Here is a 22,471-nt window from a genome sequence, read left to right as displayed (position 1 = left end):
GGAACACTTTGCCCTTCTCGCCGCCGGTGCGTGTAAAACCGGTGTCTCGCCATGTGCATGCTGCTCGCCGGTTTAAGGTTCCCCAATCAACTTACTGAGCTCTTCGAACGTCTTGTCCGCCGGCTTCTCAGGGAGTACGTTCTGGATCCACAAACCGTCAGGAGATGAGCCCTGCGTTTGTCGGCCGAATCCTGTCCCAACCATTCCTTAGTGACAAAACTTTGCTGTAGTCTCGCAATAAAGTCGTCGCAATCATCACCAACACAGTACCTCTCTTCTGTGCTGCTAGTGGCCATGCTCGCGTGATTTAAATCCCAGTTTCTCGTCGCCAATGATATGTCCTTACTGTACAGTATAAATGCACACGAGGCCCATACTTGAGAGATGGTCACTCTGTGATGAAGGTGGGTAGAGCTTCCCCTTTTATACCGGAAAGTCCAGGTTAGGAGTGTCTCCCACAAGTTCGCCCCTTGTGGTCAATGTTCTCAAGGTGTACAACTTAGGTCAGCTTATACATGGGTTACAATGATAGTTGAATGCAATGATAGTTTTGGTCTCCTAATCTGAGGAAGGACATTCTTGCTATTGAGGGAGTGCAGCAAAGGTTCATCAGACTGATTCCTGGGATGGCAGAATTGAAATATGAAGAAAGACTGGATTGACTAGGCTTATATTCACTGGAATTTAGAAGAATGAGAGGTGATCTCATAGAACCATATAAAATTCTGATGGGATTGGACAGGTTAGATGCAGGAAGAATGTTGGGGAACTGCAGAACCAGGGGTCACAGTCTAAGGATAAGGGGTAAGCCATTCAGGACCAAGATGAGGAGAAACTTCTTCACCCAGAGAATTGTGAACCTGTGGAATTCTCTACCACAGAAAGTTGTTGAGGCTAGTTCGTTAGATATATTCAAAAGGGAGTTAGATGTGACCCTTATGACGAAAGGGATCAAGGGATATGGAGAGAGAGCACGAATGGGGTACTAAAGTTGCATGATCAGCCATGATCATATTAAATGGTGGTGCAGGCTCGAAGGGCTGAATGGCCTACTCCTGCACCTATTTTCTATGTTTCTATGTTTCTATGCTTGCTCGTTCTGGACATGTTCTGGTTTATTTCTATCTACCCTATCAATTCGGAGAAGGCTCGAGGGGCCAAATGGACTACTCCTGCTCCTATTTCTTATGTTCTTATGTTCTACTTCCTTTAATTCTGTTAAACCCCTAAATCTGATCTCAATATGATGTTCCATACTCAAGGAATACAAGCCTAGTCCATGCAACCTGTCCTCATAACTTATCTCTTTTTGCCCTAGTCTCATTCTGGTGAATCTGTGCTGCACTCTCTCCAAGGCCAGTATATCCTTCCTGAGGTGTCCAGAACTAAACACAGTACTCCAGATGGAGTCTAAACAGAGCTTTATATAACTGGAACAAAATTTCCACCCCTTTATATTCCAGCCCCCTTGAGATAAAGGCCAACATTCCATTAGCCTTTTTTTTGTAACTGTCCACTAGCTTTTAGTGAATTCTGTTCTTGGACCCCTATATATTTATGGGGGAGAAATTCACTACTTCCCCGTTTGGGGCATTAACTTTCAAAAGTTTGAAAAGTTAGTGCCAGGTGCTAATGATTTCAAACTTTAAAAAAAAATTGCCGTTTGCGCTCCAAGAAGGAAGTTGAGTGCAAAATCAAGCGTTGCACTTCCTTCTTGGAGCACAATCGGCAGCAGGCGGGGCAGTCATTTCAGCAACGCTGTTCACTGAGCAGTGCAGCATTGCAGTGTTTAGAGGCTTCTTCCCTCCCTCAAAGGGAAGGGCCATTGCTGTAGGCTCTGCATAATAAAAAGTACCTACCTGGACCACCATGGCAGCCATGATCCCGTGCGATCAGCCTGGCACTCAAGCAGCGTGCTGGGCTGATTGAACACTGGCAGAAACCCGCGAAAAAATCTGGAATAAAAAAAGTACATTTTTTTTTTACTTACCTCGGCTACCTCGCCTTTAAGCAGCCGGCCTCCTGCAGCTGCCTGTGTTTTCGCCTGGTGATGTTGCAAGGGGCGGAAGGCAATTTTGGGTCCGGGGCGATGTGCACGGCGATGATGTCACGATCTCCGGGCGTAGGAGATCGGGACGCAACATCATAGTGCCGCCGCAAAAGTCCCCCCGAATATGGCGGGAGTTGATGTCATTGCCACGCCCAGTCACAAAGCCATTAGTGTCCCGTTAGCTAACGGGAGGCGCAAAGGCACCCAATTTCGCCCCTATGTATTTATGTATCATGCAGAATATTTTATATAAATGATTTCCTCCCCCATCATGCTAATATGTCTGGGATTCTATTAATTGTTACATTTTATGCTATTAAAGTATGTGTTCTAAATTAAAACAGCATTAAAAAAGAAAACAACAGAGAACATCAGAACTGTTTTAATCAGTTTTCTTTCAAATAATGTTGAAATAAGACAGGCAGTGAAAGATTAAAAAAAACTAATTTTCCCATGTATGTTAATGTATCTGATTATGTTGTGGCAGGTCCGCTGTAATCCAGAGATACAAGAGCTGCGGCAGTGGCAAAAAGAACTGAGAGAAGAGAACCGAGGTTTTAGAAAAAAAGTCATTCGATTTTGGACTGAACAGGAATCTCGAGGTAACACGAGTTTGTATCAATCCTTGAACTGCAGTGCACTGTACAAGATAACCTTATCAGATTTCCAAAGGGTAAAATTCTAAGACAAACCTGCAACTAAAAACCAAATTATCATTCTGTCTGTTTATCTGTCAACACTAATTAGTCCCAGTTCAACCGGGTCAGCTAGTCACTGTTGCATGGTAACTTTTTAGTTGAGAATAACTTGGGATCATTAAAAAGCACGTTGGAGCACTATGTGCAATTCCCCACAAGTTCCCAATATATGATCATCAGGAAGACAAGTGAGAGCTAGGCTTTTTCCCAATGGGACTGAAAATTAAGTGTCAGATTTCACCTTTCACCTACTAATGTTGCTCTTCTAAACCTTTTAGTGGCTGGTTATAAGGAAGCATAGCCAAATGTCTAAGAGTGCATTATCTACCTATCTCCTCAGATAGGAATTTTAAAATAGTACAGGGAAGAAAAAAATTACATAAAAACTACATGCCATTAAAGTTTAATGCAAAAGTCGCATCAAATGAAATTGTATCAATTTAATAATTGTACTGGGAACTGAATATTTCACTTAATCTTATCAATAAGAATTCCTGTATGCACCAAGGCCCCAATGAAGAAAACAAGTCAAGAAAACAGCAGATCCCCATTAAAAATAGGATCCGGTTTCTTTTTTCCATTTTGCTTCGTCTTCCTGATTTCAAAATGGCTACCAAGATGGTCCAATTATTCTTGCTCCTGGTATTTGTTCTGTAGTGTTGTGTATGGAGAAAGATGGTATACTGTGAGTTCAAAGTAACGTGTGACCGTAGTCTTTTATTGCAGGTCTCCAGAGTGCCTCTCCAACCTGTAAAGCCTTCTGAAATACCTGTGCTCCCAAGAGATTATGGGATCCCTTGGGACTCTGGGGAATGAACCCTCTGGTGGCTGTACAGAGTAAATACAAGTCCACATATATAACAACATTCCCCCCCAAAGTCAATAGTGTAACTATTTACAATGTGAGTCGATCTGGGGCCCTTCTTACCCTGGTTGATCGTCTTGGTGTGAAAGCTGGTGTTGTTGAATCATTTGTTGGGCCCTCGCTGGGCTGCTGTGCAGCTGGCCTTGCTGGGCTGCCTGGTGTGTTGGGCCCAGCAGGGCTGCTGTGGATGATGGGTTCTGCTTCGTGGTCAACCGTGGTGCCGGTTGCCACTGGTGTGTATGCTGGGGGATCAAAAAAGGTAGAGTCCAAGGTGGGTTGCTCAGGGTAGTCCGTTAATCTGAGTTTGATTTGGTCCAAGTGTTTCCGGAGAATGAAAGATTTGAAAGTTTGACCCGAAACACCCTGCTCCCCTCTTTGGCCATGACAATGCCGGAAAGCCACTTGGGACCTTGTCCATAATTTAAAACAAATACAGGATCATTGATTTCAATCTCGCGTGACACATTTGCGCTATCATGGTATGCACTTTGTTGAAGCCGCCAGCTCTCTACCTGTCCATGTAGATCAGGGTGAACTAACGAGAGCCTTGTCTTGAGTGCTCTTTTCATGAGCAGTTCAGCAGGTGGGATCCCAGTGAGTGAGTGTGGTCTCATGCAGTAGCGAAGCAGGACTCGGGATAGGCGAGTCTGCATTGAGCCTTCAGTTACCCGCTTCAAGCCTTTCTTGATGGTTTGCACTGCTCTCTCTGCCTGAACATTGGACGCTGGTTTAAACGGGGCAGATGTGACATGTTTGATCCCGTTACGGATCATGAACTCAGCACTGGTAAAACATGGCCCGCTGTCGCTCACCAGGACATCGGGTAAGCCGTGTGTGGCAAACATGGCACGCAGGCTTTCAGTAGTGGCAGCGGACGTGCTAGCCGACATTATCTCACATTCAATCCACCTGGAGTACGCGTCTACAACCACAAGGAACATTTTACCCAAGAACGGGCCTGCATAGTCGACGTGTACCCTGGACCACGGTTTAGAGGGCCAAGACCATAAACTTAGCGGTGCCTCCCTGGGTACATTGCTTAAATGCGAGCATGCATTACATCTGTGAACGCAGCACTCTAAGTCCACATCGATACCGGGCCACCACACGTGGGATCTGGCTATCGCTTTCATCATTACGATGCCTGGCTAGGTACTGTGGAGGTCATTGATGAAGGTGCCTCTGCCCTTCTTGGGGACCACTACTCGATTGCCCCACAGAAGGCAGTTTGCCTGTATAGACATTTCATCTTTGCGCCGCTGGAATGGCTTTATCTCTTCCTGCATTTCCACTGGGACACTGGACCAGCTCCCATGAGGCACACAGCTTTTGACTAGAGATAATAAGGGGTCCTGGCTTGATCAGGTTTTGATCTGCCGGACAGTGACGGGTGATTGCTCACTCTCAAATGCTTCCATAACCATGGCTAGATCTGCGGGCTGCGCCATTTCCACCCCCGTGGTGGGCAATGGCAGCTTACTGAGAGCATCGGCGCAGTTTTCTGTGCCTGGCTTGTGCCGGATGGCGTAGTTGTATGTGGACAATATGAGCGCCCATCTCTGGATGCGGGCCGATGCGTTAGTATTTATCCCTTTACTCTCAGAAAACAGGGATATAAGTGGCTTACTGTGAGTTTCCAATTCGAATTTTAGCCCAAACAGGTATTGATGCATTTTCTTTACCCCATAGACACACGCTAACGCTTCTTTTTCAATCATGCTGTAGGCTCTCTCAGCCCTAGACAGATTCCTGGATGCATAAGCAACCGGTTGCAATTTCCCAAAATCATTAGCTTGTTGCAATACACAGCCGATGCCATATGACGACGCATCACATGCTAGTACCAAACGCTTACATGGATCATACAACACAAGCAATTTGTTTGAGCATAACAATTTTCTCACTTTTACAAAGGCATTTTCTTCGCTTTTGCCCCAAACCCATTTGCCCCCTTTTCGTAGTAAGACATGTAGTGGTTCTAGCTGAGACCCGGTAAGAAGTTACCAAAGTAGTTCAAGAGTCCCAGAAACGACTGCAGCTCCGTCACGTTCTGTGGCCTCGGTGCATTGTCGATTGCCTCCGTCTTCGCGTTGGTGAGCTTGATGCCGTGCACCGCAATCCTCCTTTCCAGGAAACCCATTTCAGGCACCAGGAAAAAGCACTTCGAGTGTTTTAACCTGAGCCCCATGCAGTTGAGTCAACTAAGAACCTCCTCCAGGTTCTGCAGATGCTCAACTGTGTTCCGACCTGTGACCACGATGTCGTCCTGGAAGACCACAGTGTGCGGGACCGACTTCAGTAAACTTTCCATGTTTCTCTGGAATATCGCCATCGCTGATCGGATTCCAAACGGGCACCTGTTATAAACAAAAAGACCTTTGTGCGTGTTGATGAGGGCCTTCAATGACTCCTCCAGTTCCTGCGTCATGTCGGCTGAAGTCAGATCCAGCTTCGTGAACGTCTTTCCGCCTGCCTGCGTTGCAAAGAGGTCGACGGCTTTTGGTAGTGGGTATTGATCCTGCAGGGAGAAACGATCGATAGTTGCTTTGTAATCGCCACAGATTCTGACGGTGCCGTCTCCCTTGAGGACTGGGACTGGCCCATTCGTTGAACTCGATCGGTGAAATGATGCCCTCTCGTTGCAGCCGGTCTAGCTCGATCTCTACCCTTTCTCATCGTGTACGGTACTGCTCTCGCCTTGTGATGGATGAGTCGTGCCCGTGGAATTAGGTGGATCTGCACTTTTGCTCCTTGGAATTTCCCGAACCCTAGTTCGAACAGCGAAGGAAATTTGTTTAAGACCTGGGCACACGGAGTGTCGTCAGCGGGCGATAACGCTCGGACATCGTCCCAGTTCCAGCGTATCTTTCACAGCCAGCTCCTGCCGAGCAGCGTGTGACCATTGCCTGGTACCAACCAGAGTGGTAGCTTGTGCACCGCTCCATCGTAGGAGACCTTTACGTAGCACTGCCGATTACAGGAATCAGTTCTTTAGTGTAAGTTCTTAGTTTTGTGCGAATTGGAGTTAAGACTGGCCTTGAGGCCTTGTTGCACCACAGCCTTTCGAAAGTCATTTTGCCCATGATGGACTGGCTTACACCCGTGTCCAGCTCCATTGACACAGGGAGTCCATTTAGTTCAACATTCAGTATTATCGGGGGACAATTCGTGGTGAATGTATGTACCCCATGTACCTCTGCCTCCTCTATCTGAGGCTCTGTTTCGTCATGATCCTCCTCTGCAACATGGTGGTTTGCAGGTTTAACAGGCTTAGCAGCTCGCCTGCACACTTGTTGGAGGTGTTCCATTGTTCCACAGCCCTTGCAAACATATCCTTTGAATCGGCATGAATGGAAACGATGATCACCCCCGCAGCACTAACAAGATTTTAATGGCCATGCATTCATCACCCTTGATGGTGGACTCTGAAACATCTGCGGACATGTCGCTGCAGATATGTGTGACCTGCCCTGTACGTTACGATTCGAAAACAACATCACTTTGTTCACAGTACTTGTAGCAGCACTTGTGTGCTGAGAGATTTGATTCGTATTGTCACTGGTGGCAATGAACGCCTGGGCTATCGCTGTGGCCTTACTCAAGGTTGGGGTCTCTACAATCAAAAGTTTGCGAAGTATGGTTTTGTGGCCAATGCCAAGTACGAAAAAGTCTCTGAGCATGTGCTCCAAATGTCCTTCAAACTCGCAATGTCCTGCAAGGCGTTTTAGCTCGGTGACATAACTCGCCACTTCCTGGCCTTACGACCTTTTGTAGGTGTAGAACCGGTACCTCGCCATCTGAACGCTTTCCTTCGGGTTCAAATGCTCTCGGGCCAGTGTGCATAAATCGTTGTACGGTTTCTCCGTGGGTTTCGCTGGAGAGAGTAGATTCTTCATGAGGCCATACGTTGGTGCACCACAGACGGTGAAGAGGATCGCCCTTCATTTGGCAGTGCTCTCTTCCCCATCCAGCTCATTGGCCACCAAGTATTGGTCGAGCTGCTCCACAAAAGTTTCCCAATCTTCTCCCTCTGAAAATTTCTCCAGGATGCCCACTGTTCTCTGCATCTTTGGGTTCGCCAACTGTATCTCGTCACCAGTAGTTGTGTATGGAGAAAGAGTCAGACTGAATACTATGAGCTCAAAGTAACGTGTGACCTTCGCCTTTTATTGCAGGTCTCCAGAGTGCCTCTCCAACCTATGAGGCCTTCTTAAATACCTGTGCTCCCAAGGGATTATAGGTTCCCTTGGGACTCCGTGGAATGAGCCCTCTGGTGGCTGTACAGAGTAAATACAAGTCCACATATATATATATATATCCACATTAAGGCGGATTGCAAAAGCTTCTATAGATATGTAAAGAGAAAAAGGTTAGTAAAGACAAACGTAGGTCCCCTGCAGTCAGAATCAGGGTAAGTCATAATGGGGAACAAAGAAACGGCAGACCAATTGAACAAGTACTTTAGTTCGGTATTCACTAAGGAGGACACCAACAACCTTCCGGATATAAAAGGGGTCAGAGGGTCTAGTAAGGAGGAGGAACTGAGGGAAATCTTTATTAGTCGGGAAATTGTGTTGGGGAAATTGATGGGATTGAAGGCCAATAAATCCCCAGGGCCTGATGGACTGCATCCCAGAGTACTTAAGGAGGTGGCCTTGGAAATAGCGGATGCATTGACAGTCATTTTCCAACATTCCATTGACTCTGGATCAGTTCCTATGGAGTGGAGGGTAGCCAATGTAACCCCACTTTTTAAAAAAAGGAGGGAGAGAGAAAACAGGGAATTATAGACCGGTCAGCCTGACCTCAGTAGTGGGTAAAATGATGGAATCAATTATTAAGGATGTCATAGCAGTGCATTTGGAAAATGGTGACATGATAGGTCCAAGTCAGCATGGATTTGTGAAAGGGAAATCATGCTTGACAAACCTTCTGGAATTTTTTGAGGATGTTTCCAGTAAAGTGGACAAGGGAGAACCAGTTGATGTGGTATATTTGGACTTTCAGAAGGCTTTCGACAAGGTCCCACACAAGAGATTAATGTGCAAAGTTAAAGCACATGGGATTGGGGGTAGTGTGCTGACGTGGATTGAGAACTGGTTGGCAGACAGGAAGCAAAGAGTAGGAGTAAATGGGTACTTTTCAGAATGGCAGGCAGTGACCAGTGGGGTACCGCAAGGTTCTGTGTTGGGGCCCCAGCTATTTACATTGTACATTAATGATTTAGACGAGGGGATTAAATGTAGTATCTCCAAATTTGCAGATGACACTAAGTTGGGTGGCAGTGTGAGCTGCGAGGAGGATGCTATGAGGCTGCAGAGTGACTTGGATAAGTTAGGTGAGTGGGCAAATGCATGGCAGATGAAGTATAATGTGGATAAATGTGAGGTTATCCACTTTGGTGGTAAAAACAGAGAGACAGACTATTATCTGAATGGTGACAGATTAGGAAAAGGGGAGGTGCAACGAGACCTGGGTGTCATGGTACATCAGTCATTGAAGGTTGGCATGCAGGTACAGCAGGTGGTTAAGAAAGCAAATGGCATGTTGGCCTTCACAGCGAGGGGATTTGAGTACAGGGGCAGGGAGGTGTTGCTACAGTTGTACAGGGCCTTGGTGAGGCCACACCTGGAGTATTGTGTACAGTTTTGGTCTCCTAACTTGAGGAAGGACATTCTTGCTATTGAGGGAGTGCAGCGAAGATTCACCAGACTGATTCCCGGGATGGTGGGACTGACCTATGTGGAATGGATTGCCTGCACATTATAGATGCCACCTTATTTTAAGACCATTGACTTCAATTATATTAAAATTGGCTGGGCTCCTCAACAGATGGGCTCCATCCATCAGATTACTGTCCAGGTGATAAAGGTGAAATTATCCCCAAATCGCTTCAGACAAGGTAGAAAGTGAGGGACAGGGATAAAGCAGCAACGGGTAAGGAAGCAGGGGTGAAATTGTAAATACAAACAGCAGTCACATGATTTCATCATCTACTTCCGTCCTGTGTAAAAGCTATTGCTACAGCCTAGTGATTATGGGCCCAAGTTTCCCCAGGAGTTGCTCCTTTTTTTTTCTGGACTATCTTTTTAGTTGCAATTCTGGCCTTTTAATTTGCGCCAGTGTAAGTGAGTTAGTTAGGTTTTTTTTTTAGTTCAGTTTTTTTTCAAAAGGGGGCATTCCCAGCTACTTACCCCTGTTTTAAATAGTTGCTCCAAACTAACTTAGGCCAGCGTATGTTGCCAGTTCTGTCCGCCCAGAAAAACCTTACCTAGAGTTAAGGAATTGGCGCAAGTAACTACATTTAAAGCACCACCAAGCACCTAAAACAAAGTACAAAAAGTAATAAGCAATTAATTAACAAATAAAATAAAAGGAACCCTGCACTTAAAGTACCAAAATCAATCAGTAAATAACAAATAAAAAATAGAAGTCCTACCTTAGGGAATGCAGCGGGCCACCGATGAGGGAGCCCATTCGGCCAGGGCTAGGGACGGCGTGCTTCGGGCCCCTACCACACAGCCTGCAGCGCGTACGCACAGATTCGGCCTGCCAGGAGCTACTGCACATGTGCGCAGACTCTAGCGCGCATGTGCAGAGGTCCCGGCACTGTTTTCAGCGCCAGGACCTAGCTCCGCCCCCAATCCATTGGGTCACACTGCGCCACAACCGAAGAGACTGGGGAGTGGCCAGAATACCGACGTCTTTTTTCGGCGTGCGTGGAGGCGGACGAAAACAGCGCACCTCGGGTGAAGGCGCCAGAAAAACAGGTTAAGGAAACTCTAGCCCTAATTTTTTATCTTTCATTGTCTCATGCTAGTGATCAACCTTAAGGAAAATGTTTTGTGTATATTCTGATTCTGAATTGGTTAATCAGCTTCTTTTCCTTCCCATACTCTTTTCCTGAGTTAGTGATGGACACTGGGGGTTTGAATTCATAAGCAGCGTTTGGCTACTAGCTGAAGTGGCAATTTTTCAAATATGAACCTAGGTGATAAATGTTATGAGCTATTAAATCTTAATAGTCATCACAACTAAATTCAAATCCTGTCCTTACTCAATGCCTCCTCCCAACATTCACACTTCCAGTACAGTTATGGATAAATATAAGGAGCTTTTTAATGTTGATGTACATTTCTCGACTCTGGAGTCTTTATTGCTTTGTTTTACTTGCACACCCCAGAATTCAATGTTTGCAAAACCTTTTGGGAGGCCTGTCAGCAACAGCCGTTACCAAAAGTATCTTTGTACCCTTCCATTGAAACTACAGTGTAAACAATGTAAAGTTTGCTTTTTTCTCTCTGGGAGGAAATATTGAGAATAAATGATCCTTAAGGTACACAGCTTTGGTCCATTCATCAGATGAATGTGGGTTCAAACCCGTCTGCAGGACTTAAATATATAATCTAAACCAAATGTAAAATAATAAATAATCTAAAAGAATATTGATACTAAAATGTATTCACTTTTATGAACTTTTTTCAGCTGTCAAGGCCCCATCTCTGGAGCCTCTGGAATTTCCTCCCTAAATCCCTCCGCCTCCCCATCATTTAATGGCTCTCCTTTAAACCTTTGCCCAAGCTTTAGGTCATCCATCCTAATATCTCTGTCTTTGTCTCACATCTATTTTAGTCTGATTATGCCTCTGTTAAGTGCCTTAAGATGCTTTTTCTATTTTAAAGTGTTATATAAATGCAAGTTGCTGTTTTTATTGTTGACATTGTTGTTGAAGTTGTTGTTGACCATACATGCAAATATGGATTTCAGCTGTTTTTTCAGGAAGCTTTCTTTCTTTCTTGCCCCTTCTCACTTTCTTTCTCTTGTCCTCACTGTCTCTCTTTCTTTTTCTTTTCGCTTTTCTCTCACTAAGTTAGGAAGAACAGTAAGTTATTTTTATTCGTTCCTGGGATATGGGCCACTGGCTAGGCCAGAATTTATTGCCCATCCCTAATTGTCCTTGAGAAGGTGGTGGTGATGAGCCACCTTTTTGAACCTCTGCAATCTGTGGGGTGAAGTTACTCCTACAGTGGAAATTATGCTTCAGTTGTACAGAGCCTTGGCCAGACCCTAGCGTGAGCATTGCATTTCGTTCTGGGCACCGCACCTCAGGAAGGATAGATTTACATTTACATCGGAAGGAGCTGTACCGATGGGACGGGCTCCACCAGAACTGGGATGGGACCCGTGTTCGAGTGGAAAGGGTAAATCATCATAGGCGGTCCCTCGTATCAAGGATGACTTTCTTCCACGCCAAAAAGCGATGAGTTCAGAGGTGCTTCAATGAAGGACCAAATATACAGGTCCCGAACTACATCCTGAAGGGTGGAAGATGCTTGTGCCCTGGATTTTTTTAACATGTGGTGGCCGTTGCACACCAGCTGCCACACGGGCTTGACAGAGCTAGGTCTTGGTCCAGTAGCAAGGATTAACCAAGACGACTGAAGACCAGCTATGCTGCACAGACCTAGTGCACACACAATTGCAGTGTCGGCTGGCCCGTGCTGCCCCTGGGCCCACACCTCTTCTGGCCCCAAACAAACGGCACTCTGGAGCCCCGATCACGTCGCTCCATGATCTCTTGCCGCTACTTCGCCCCGACCTCGCCGCTCCTGCTGTACCTGCCCATGCTCCAATCACCGACCTGGACCTTGATGACGTCCAATCCAGTCGCCCTCTTCGTTGCCGTCACCCTCCTGCACCAGCTCGGGCTATTAGGGAGGTGGCAAAGGCTTTAAACTAGTCAGATGGGGGGTGGGATCTACAAGAAACATAACCAGCCTAAATATAAACAAAACAGGAATAAAGAGCATAGGAAAGAATAAAGTAAGGAAGGACATTGATGGGAAGGGAATAATGGAGTTATAGAACAGGAGTTTCAAAAGATGGTTAAACATAAAGTGAGAGGAAATCATGTTAAAAATGAGTTAAACTGTCTGTACAGCAATGCACACAGTGTCCGTAATAAAACTGGGGAGCTGGAGGAATCATGCACTGCGAGGAACTGGACACAATAGTGATTACTGAGACATGGCTACTGAAAAATCAGGACTGGGAATTAAACATTGCAGGATATAACATATTTAGAAAAGATAAAGAGTGAAAAAGGGGGGTGGAGTAGCTGTACATATTATTGATAACATAATGGCAGCAGAGAAAAGTGACGCAGCTATCAGCAAGACAAAAATAGAATCCGTACGGATAGAGATAAAAGATAGTAAAGGATTAATCACACAACTAGGTCTAGTTTACGGACCATCTAATAGTGGAAGGAAGGTGGAGGAAGAAATATGCAGACAAATTAAGGAAATGAGTAAAAAACATGGAATAATAATCATGGGGGATTTCAACTAACTCGATATTAATTGGACAGAAGAAGTAGGTAAAGGGGATAAGGGAATGGAATTCCTACAATGTGTACAAGACTCCTGTCTAAGCCAATATGTAAAAAGCCCAACAAGGGAGGATTTGCTATTAGATCTAGTAATGGAGAATGAACCAGAGCAGAGAAGAGAAGTAAAAGTAGGGGAACCTCTAGGCAATAGTGACCATAATATAATACGCTTTAAGATGATAATTGAGAAGGACATACATATGACTAAAAGCAGGGTCCTAGATTGGAGAAAAGCTGATTTTGAGGGGCTGAGAATAGAACTTGGGAAAATAAAATGGGCAACAATATTGGCAAACGACGATGTAGAACAGCAATGGGAAACATTTAAAACGGTGTTCAACAGAGTGCAGGAACAATATATTCCACTAAAAGGAAAGCACAAACTAAACACTAATGAGACTCCATGGATGAATAAAACTATAGGGGAACAATTGAGATTAAGGAAAGAGGCATACATTAAGTACATAGACAGCAGGTGAGTGCATGAGAGAAGTAAAAAAAAAAAATTAGAAAGGCAAAGAGGAACTATGAAATGTAATTATCAAGGAAAATAAAACAAAATAGTAAAATATTTTACAGGCACATCAATAATAAAGGAAGGTTGGGATGGGAATAGAGCCATTAAGGGATAGATAGGATAATACCACAGGTAACGATAGAGAGATGGCAGAAATCTTAAATAATTATTTTGCTTCAGTATTTACCAGGTAGATAGAACAGGTGGACATGACATTGGATGATGAGATTAGTAATGAGATAAGTGCATTTAAAATAAAAAGAGGCGATATATTAAATAAACTAATCAAACTCAAAGAGGATAAAACCCCTGGTCCGGATGGTTTGCATTTGCGCATTTTAAAAGAATCTAAGGAAGAGATAGCAGAGGCATTACTACACACATTTAATAATTTGTTAGAAAAAAGTGTGGTGCCAGTGGACTGGCGGATAGCTAACGTAATACCTATATTTAAGAAGGGGGTTAGAACATGTCCAGGGAATTATAGAACAGTCAGCTTAACATCGGTGGTAGGAAAAATAACAGAATCCCTACTAAAAGGAGAAAATAGAAGAACATCTAGAAACCAAGAATATAGTAATGAATAGTCAGCATGCATTTCAAAAGGGGAAAGTCTTGCTTGACCAACCTCATTGAATTTTTTGAAGCGATAACAGAGAAAGTAGACAATGGTAATGCAGTAGATGTAATTTACCAAGTTTTTCGAAAGGCCCTCAATAAGGCACCCCATAATAGACAAGGTCAGAGAATGTGGAGTCAGGGGACAAGTAGCAGAATAGCTAGCTAGCTGGCTTCAAGACAAAAAGCGGAGAACAGGTGTAAAAGGCAGCTATTCACATTGGCAGAAGGTGGGTATCCCACAAGGTTCAGTGCTGGGCCCACTGTTTTTCACAATTTATATTAATGAAAGGGCTAGATTTTCCACTTTTGTGCTTATCGCCCAAAAATAGGCGTTATTTCCGATGTGGGTGGTAAAAGAGGGTTTTCAGATCGCCGGCTTCTCGCCCAGTCTCAAAGCACCTGGTCTCCATTTTTTAAAATGGGCGTTACTGGGAGCGATATGAAACGGGCGGCAGCGTTAAATCTTGCTGACTTTCTGCCGTAAAGTGTCACCGTCCTTAACAACGGTATGGCAACGCTCGATTCCCACGATTCAGGACGTCAAGGGTCATCATGACATGCGCAGAAGAGGAGACAGAGAGAGAGGGAGCTCAGAGGGACTGAAGGCATGTGTGGCTGTGGTGTGTGCTTGTTTTGTTGTTGTGGTTGGCATGAGGGAGATTCACCAGCAGCAAAAAGCCTACTAAGCACCAAGAACATAATTAGCACCAAGTTTTGTCCAACAAATAAGATATAACATGGAAGGGATGAAGGAGGCCCTGGAGCTGGTAGCCAGGAACACTGGTGGTAGAGGGCTCTTAGTGGTCCCGGAGTGCGGCACTGCACCCCAAGGTGTCGCACCCCCGTTGCCAACCACACATGAGAGCCAGCAGCAACATCTTGCTTCTGGCTCGGAGCACATTCCCACCTCGGGACTGTCCTCTCCCCCGTTCAAGCAGTGTTTTGACCGTCACCCTCCCCCCAATGAAGCATTGCCTGAGGACCTCCTCGGCCAGGCAGCTTGGAGTCAGAAGGGGAAGGGGTAGAGGTGGGGGGGAGCAGCGGGAGGAGGGGGGGCGGCAGGGAGGGTTGGTTTTTACAGAAATACTTATGATTTCAGACAAACATTCGGTTGAAATGTTTTTTATTTTACAAAACATTATTGCGCATTGGCTCAGATTGCTGCACCGTTACATGCTGGTGATTCCTTAATATCAAAGGGTGTAATGACACTATACTTCAATCAATTTAAACTTTTAACTGTCACCAAGGTGATGCCCATCATTGATGTATCACCTACACACCCAGCAGTGTGTCAGCCTTGGAAATAACACCAATGTTCTTTCAGGCAAAGCGATCATTGATGAGTTCCTGATGTAAGAGTCTTGCAGCTATCATGCCACCACATGCCCTTTCATGTGGTCTACAGGGGGGCGGGGGCATGGCTTCAGCGTCAGTCTGATTGTCTGGGCCGATGACAGCATCCGCCTCCTCATCCTCCTCTTCCTCTCTCTGGTGAGGTGGACTGTCAGACTCATGAGGCAATTCTTGTCCCCTCCTGATAGCGAAGTTGTGTAGCATGGAGCAGACCACCACAAATTGAGCTACCTGCTCAGGGTGGTATTGGAGCTCACCTCCTGAGTGGTCCAGGCATCTAAATTGCTGCTTCAGCACTCCAATGGTTTTCTCCACAATATTGCAACTGGCTCTGTGGCTCTCGTATCGCATCTTGGCTTCGGTGTGGGTGTCACGCAGGGGGGTCATCAGCCAGGTGGCGAGGCCATATCCTTTGTCACCAAGCATCCAGCATTGACCTTGTGGCTGATTGTTAAACAAGTCAGATACAGTGCTCTCACGCAGGCTAAGAGCATCATGGATGCTGCCTGGAAATTGAGATTCACTGCCAGTATAATTTGCTGGTGGTGGACAAAGAGTTGGACATTCAGGGAGTGGAATCCCTTGTGGTTCCTGAAAACCTCTGCAACCTGAAAAGGTGCCTGCATCACGATGAGCATACAGTTTATTGCTCCCTGCACCTTGGGGAAGTTTGCAATTCTGGAGAATCCTAGAGCCCTCTCACTCTGTGCCTCCATGGTCATAGGGGAGTTGATCAAGTTCCTACTGCGTGCATACAGGGCATCAGTGACCTGTCTAATGCAGCAATGTTGGCATGCTGAGAAAGTCTGCAACTGTCGCAAGCTGTGGCCTGAAAAGAACCCGAGGCGTAGAACGACAGTGTCGCGGTGACTTTGATCTCGACGGACCATGCAGTACTGATGGTGCTGGCAAGCTGCAGATCTCTCCTTATCAACTGGCATACCTCAGTGATAACCTCTTTGTGGAAGCATAGTCTCCGAAGGCTGGTGGTGTCGGGCAAGTCAAGGTAAGACTGCTTCTCCCTGTACTTGTGGGGGGTGTAACGTCTGGCCCTCCTCATCAGTCTGGCACGTCTTCCATTGGGCACATAATGCTGTGGAGCGTACCTTCAACAATCTCGAGTCTGCTGCATGTAATTGGTCAACAAGAGAGGGTGAGAAAGGACAGGCCCCACTGCAGTAGCTCTGTTGTTTTCCACTGATTGGTCACAAACAATGAATGTCCCGACAAAGACACCTATTAAATTCCAATCGTTCACAGTATGGTCAAGATGTTTGTAGAGACGTTTGCATCAACTCCAGCGACCTCCAGAGTACATCCAAACACCCCCGAGGTTGAAGCACAGCAACCTTTTAAAGGATGCGACATGTGATCTAGAACATGGTGTCCATAACGCTGTGATTAGTTCCGGTTAGTTCCACTTTTTGTGGGCGGTTTTTTGGACGAGCGATATTGTGGGCGATATGTGTGCGAGGTGGTTAAAGTGACGCTGGGCGATCTCTATGGCTGCTAGCTTCGGTAAATTTGCTCTTTATGACAAAAAAAAGTGGCGGGCGGTATTATTGAATCTCGGCGTTAAATCAGTGAACGGGTGGTATTTTTTCTCAGTGTTAAGCGCATGGGGAAAGTAACGCTTGGCGATAAGTTTCTGAAAAATGGGCTTCAGTTTCCATTTATGGCTAAATGGGCGATATCTGGGCATTAGACGTCATTTCAGTGGTAAAATGGGCATTAAGTGGGCGTTCTAGCCCTTAGACTTTGGAATCAAAAACACAATTTCTAAAATTGTGGATGATACCAAATTGGAGGGGTTAGTCAATACTGAGGAGGACTGCAACAAATTAGGAGGACATTAATAAACTTGCAGAATGGGCATATAATTGGCAAATGATGTTCAACACAGTTAAATGTGAGGTGTAACATTTTACTAGAAAGAATAAAGAGGTAATTTATTACTTGGAGGGTGCGAGTGTAGGTAGGGTAGAGGAACAAAGGGATCTCGGAGTACAAATACACAAATCACTAAAAGTTTCAACACATGTTAGCAAGGCCGTAAAAATAGAAAACTAAGCACTTAGTTTATTTCTAGAGGTACAGATTTGAAAAGTAGATATATTATGCTAAACCTATATCGAACCTTGATTAGACCACACTTGGAGTACTGCATACAGTTCTGGTCGCCATATTACAAAAAGGATCTCGAGGCACTGGAGAGGGTGCAGAGAAGATTTGCAAGGATGATACCAGAAATGCGAGTGTATACATATCAAGAAAGGATGAACAGGATGAGTTTCTTTTCTCTTGAAAAAAGAAGGCTGAGGTATTTAAACTTATGAAAGGCTTTGATAGAGTGGATACAGAGCGAATGTTTCCACTTGTGGGGAAAAGTATAACCGGTGACCGGAGGAAGCAGCAGACCTGGGTGAAGTCTGAGCAGGAACAGAGCGAGAGCGGGCGTGGCAATAAAAGGAGCACGCAGTGCAGGCCCAAGGCCGGAGGAGGCAACGGACCTGGGCGAGGTCTAAGCAAGAGCAAAGCGAGAGCAGGAGCAACTCAACACAGGTAGAATTCGAAAGAGTGACATCAGAGTAGAAAAAGTGACATCGGCACAAGGGAAGGAGCTGATTGGTGAGTAGTTGGTGAGTGTTTTTTTGTTAAATTTTAAGTTTATTTCTGCTGGGTTAGTTCTTAGTCTGTTAAATGGAGGCATGGCAGGGCAGCTCAGTCCCATGGAGTGCACATCCTGTGCCATGTGGGAAGTCCTGGATGCTTTGCGTAGCCTGGACGACCACATGTGCAGGAAGTGTTACCAGCTACAGCAACTCGAGCTCCGCGTTTCAGAGTTTAACCAGTGGCTGGAGTCACTGCGGTGCATCCGCGAAACTGAGAATTTCATGGATAGCACGTTTCTAGAGGTGGTCACCCCGCAGCTTAAAAGTGTGCATGCAGAGAGGGAATGGGTGAACACCAGACAGAAAAGGAGAACTAGGCAGGCAGTGCAGGGGTCCCCTGAGTCCATCTCGCTCTCCAATCAGTATTCTGTTCTGAAAACTGGTGAGGGCGATGGTTCCTCTGGGGAATGCAGCCAGAGCCAAGTCCATGGCACCATAGGTGGCTCAGCTGCACAGGGGACGAGGAAGAAGAATGGAAGAGCAATAGTGGTAAGGGATTCGATAGTCAGGGGAGCAGACAGCGTTTCTGTGGCCACAGATGTGACTCCGGATTGATGTTGCCTCCCTGGTGCCAGGGTCAAGGATATCACCGAACGGCTGCAAGATATTCTGGGGGGAGAGGGTGAACAGCCGGAGGTCGTGGTCCATATCGGTACCATTGACGTAGGTAGAAAGTGGGATGTGGTCCTGCAGGCAGAGTTTAGGGAGCTAGGAGAGAGATTAAAAAGCAGGACCTCAAAGGTAGTAATCTCCGGGTTACTGCTGGTGCCACGTGCTAGTGAGTACAGAAATAGGAGGATAGCGAGGATGAATGCGTGGCTGGAGAGATGGTGCAGGCGGGAGGGCTTTAGTTTCCTGAGGCATAGGGACCGTTTCTGGGGGAGGTGGGACTTGTACAAGCCGGACGGATTACACCTCAACAGAGCTGGGACCAGTATTCTCCCAGGAGGTTTTGCTAGTGCTGATGGGGAGGGTTTAAACTAGCTTGGCAGGGGGATGGGAACTGGAGAATAGATTCAGTGGGGAGAGAAGTGAAATTGGGCAGCAGAAAAGTAGAAAGTGAATTTGGAAAACAGAGGAAACAAGGTCTGGAAAATAGACAACAAGGGAGTTTGGCACCACTAAATGATATATGTATTTCAGTGCAAGGAGTATAGGGAATTAGGCAGATGAGCTGAGAGCACAGGTAGACACTTAGGAGCGCGATGTGTAAGGGGTTTCTCAGGGAGTGTTGTTGTGCCTTGGGTGTCTCTCTCTGGGCTTCTGCCCTCACAGCTTATGCCTGGTCTGTGAGGTACCCTGAGTGCTGCAAGAGCACCCCTGGAGAGACTGTGTCCACAGCTTATGAAGGGGGTTTTGAGACTCGTGCGTACCCACAGCTTATGCCTAGTCTGTGAGGCACCTGTGAGTGTCAAACACTCCTAACCCCTTCTTCCCTAGCCTGTGACACACAGTTGAGCGTTTTTGAGGCACTCCTAGCTTCCCTTACACTGTTCTGACATAAGACTCACGATCAGGAGATGTAATACAATAGAACTGAGACAAGGTGATTCCAAGAGGAACTTTAGGCTTCCAATTTATTTGACAAGGTGTATCTCAACAAACAGCAATACACCAACAAAACAATCCCCCTAAATCCCATTAAACGGACACAACGAAAATCTTTACACAAGTTTAGCATTACAATGCCCAACCTCCCACCTTTCCTGGCCTAACTGAGTTGGGAGTTCTGGGGACCAGAGGTTATACTCACTACTGTGCCTTCTGCAGTCTAGTGGTTTGTTTCTTCTATCTTCAGTGTCTTCGGACACTGGTTTTCCTTCAGTGTCGAGAGTCTTGTTGGTTGTGGTTATTGGATGACGAGGGCAGGGAACCAACCACACTGCGTCAGAAACCCCTTTTTATAGCCAGATTATCCAGTCCACCTCTCCTGCTGAAGTCGATTCTTCCCATTGGTGGGCTTTGTGATTTTGAAAAATGCAGCAGTTTTAGATTATTGCAGGGTTTTTTTCCACTGATGTTAACCTACTCAAGGTTTGAGTGGGTGTTGATTGCATTGGCCTCCTGTAGCCATTGTGTAGGCCCTTGGGTTGTTTTGGGTTCCCTGGTTTCTAAAGGTCTGCATAATTTTCCTTCAATTCAGTTTTTCTAATCTACTCAAGGTTTGAGTAGGTGTTAGTTGGATTGGCCTCCTGTAGCCATTGTGTAGGTCCTTGGTTTGTTTTGGGTTCCCTAGTTTTCTGAAGATCTGCATAATTTCCTTCCATAGTGTAAACATGGGGAAGACAATAGTCCGATAATGGCTGTGAGTCAGTCCCAGTTTTCGAGCAAGTGCTCTCCCATTGGCATGAAAGCCCCATGCTTCGGGCTGACTCTGTCTCACCATTGGCCCTCCGGTGTCCTCCCCCGTCCAATCACTTCTCTGCCAAGGTCAAACTGTTATCGGTTTCAATTCACAGCACAGACTGATCCCACAGCCCTTTTCCTTCTGGGTAAAATGAGGGGGTTTTCGTCCTCCCCTACAGATGTTATAGCTATTACTAAGACATGGCTGAAAGAAGGGCAGGTATGGCAGTTCAACATTCCTGGTTACAGGGTTTTCAGATGTGGTAGAGAGTGAGGTAAAAAAAAGGAGGTGGTCGCAGAATTAATTAAAGAAACAATTACAGCTGTGAGAAGGGGTGATATATTAGAGGGGACATCAATCGAACCCATATGTGTTGAATTGAAGAACAAATAAGGGGCAATCACACTACTGGGAGTGTGCTATAGACCTCCAAACAGTCAGAGGGAGATGGAAGAACAATATGTGGGCAAATTACTGCAAAGTGCAAAAACTATTGAGCTGTAATAATGGGGGATTTCAGCTACCCTAATATTAACTTGGAAAAAAATAGTGTGAATGGAACAGAGGGTGCGGAATTCCTAAAATGTATTCAGGAGAACTTCTTTAGCCAGTATGTAACCAGCCCAACAAGGGAGGGGGCGGTTCTGGACATGGTTTGGGGGAATGAAGAGGTGCAGGTGGAAGAGGTATCAGTGGGAGAACATTTTGGTGCTAGTGATCATAATTCAGTAAGATTTAGGGTAGTTATGGAAAAGGACAAAGGTGGACTAGGAAAAAAAGTTCTCAATTGGGGTAAAGCCAATTTTGCTGAGCTGAGATGGAATTTGGCCAAAGTGGACTGGAAACGGCTACTTGATGGTAAATGAGTGTCAGAGCAGTGGGAGGCATTTAAGGAGGAGATCCTGAAGGTACAGAGCAAGTATATTCCCTTAAAGAAAAAGGGTGGGGTTAACAAATCAAGAGCCCCCTGGATGTCAAGGGGCATACAGGGTAAGATAAGGAAAAAAGGGAAGCTTATGAGAGATACCAAGATCTCAGTACTACAGAAACTTGAGGAGTATAGGAAGTGCAGGGGTGCAATTAAAAAAGATATCAGGAAAGCAAAGAGAGAGCACGAAAGAATGTTGGCAAGTAAAATCAGGGAAAACACAAAGATGCTTTATAAATACATTAAGAGCAAGAGGATAACTAGAGAAAGAGTGGGGCCTATTGGAGACCATAAAGGAAATCTGTGTGTGGAGGCAGAAGACGTGGGTATGATTGTTAATGAATACTTTGCATCTGTTTTCACAAAAGAGAGGGACGATGCAGACTTTGCAATGAGGGAGGAAGAATGTGAAATATTAGACGAGATAAACACAGTGAGAGAGGAAGTATTAAAGGGCTTAGCAGCTTTGAAAGTGGATAAATCCCTAGGCCCCAGATGAAATGTATCCCAGGCTGTTAAGAGAAGCAAAAGAGGAAATAGCAGAGGCTCTGACCATCATTTTCCAACCCTCTCTGGCTACAGGTTTGGTGCCAGAGGACTGGAGGACTGCTAATGTTGTACCTTTGTTTAAAAAGGGAGAAAGGGATAGACTGAGTAATTACTGGCCAGTCAACCTAACCTCAGGGGTGGGGAAAGTATTGAAAAAATCCTGAGGGACAGGATAAATCTTCAGGGGTGGGGAAAGTATTGAAAATATCCTGAGGGACAGGATAAATCTTCATTTGGAAAGACATGGATTAATCAAGGATGGTCAGCATGGATTTGTTAAGGGAACATCGTATCTGACTAACTTGATTTAATTTTTCCAGGAGGTAACCAGGAGGGTTGATGAGGGCAGTGCGTATGATGTAGTGTATATAGATTTTTAGCAAAGTTTTTGATAAGGTCCCACATGGCAGACTGGTCACGAAAGTAAATGCCCATGGGATCCGGGGCAAAGTGGCGAGTTGGATCCAAAATTGGCTC

General features: G+C 45.6%; 1 protein-coding gene across 3 annotated transcripts in view; it reads left to right on the top strand.

Moving 5' to 3' along the window:
* Nucleotides 1-22,471, top strand: part of iqck (IQ motif containing K) — a 285,097-nt gene that overhangs the window by 194,836 nt on the left and 67,790 nt on the right. For all 3 annotated transcript variants that reach the window (XM_070900905.1, XM_070900904.1, XM_070900903.1), the window contains one exon: nucleotides 2,538-2,652. In XM_070900905.1, coding sequence (XP_070757006.1) covers nucleotides 2,538-2,652 — 115 coding nt within the window. The remainder of the gene's footprint in view (nucleotides 1-2,537; nucleotides 2,653-22,471) is intronic.

The sequence above is a fragment of the Pristiophorus japonicus genome, chromosome 15 (assembly GCF_044704955.1).
Source record: "Pristiophorus japonicus isolate sPriJap1 chromosome 15, sPriJap1.hap1, whole genome shotgun sequence".
Taxonomy (NCBI): domain Eukaryota; kingdom Metazoa; phylum Chordata; class Chondrichthyes; family Pristiophoridae; genus Pristiophorus; species Pristiophorus japonicus.
This window is presented reverse-complemented; position numbering and strand designations above follow the sequence as displayed.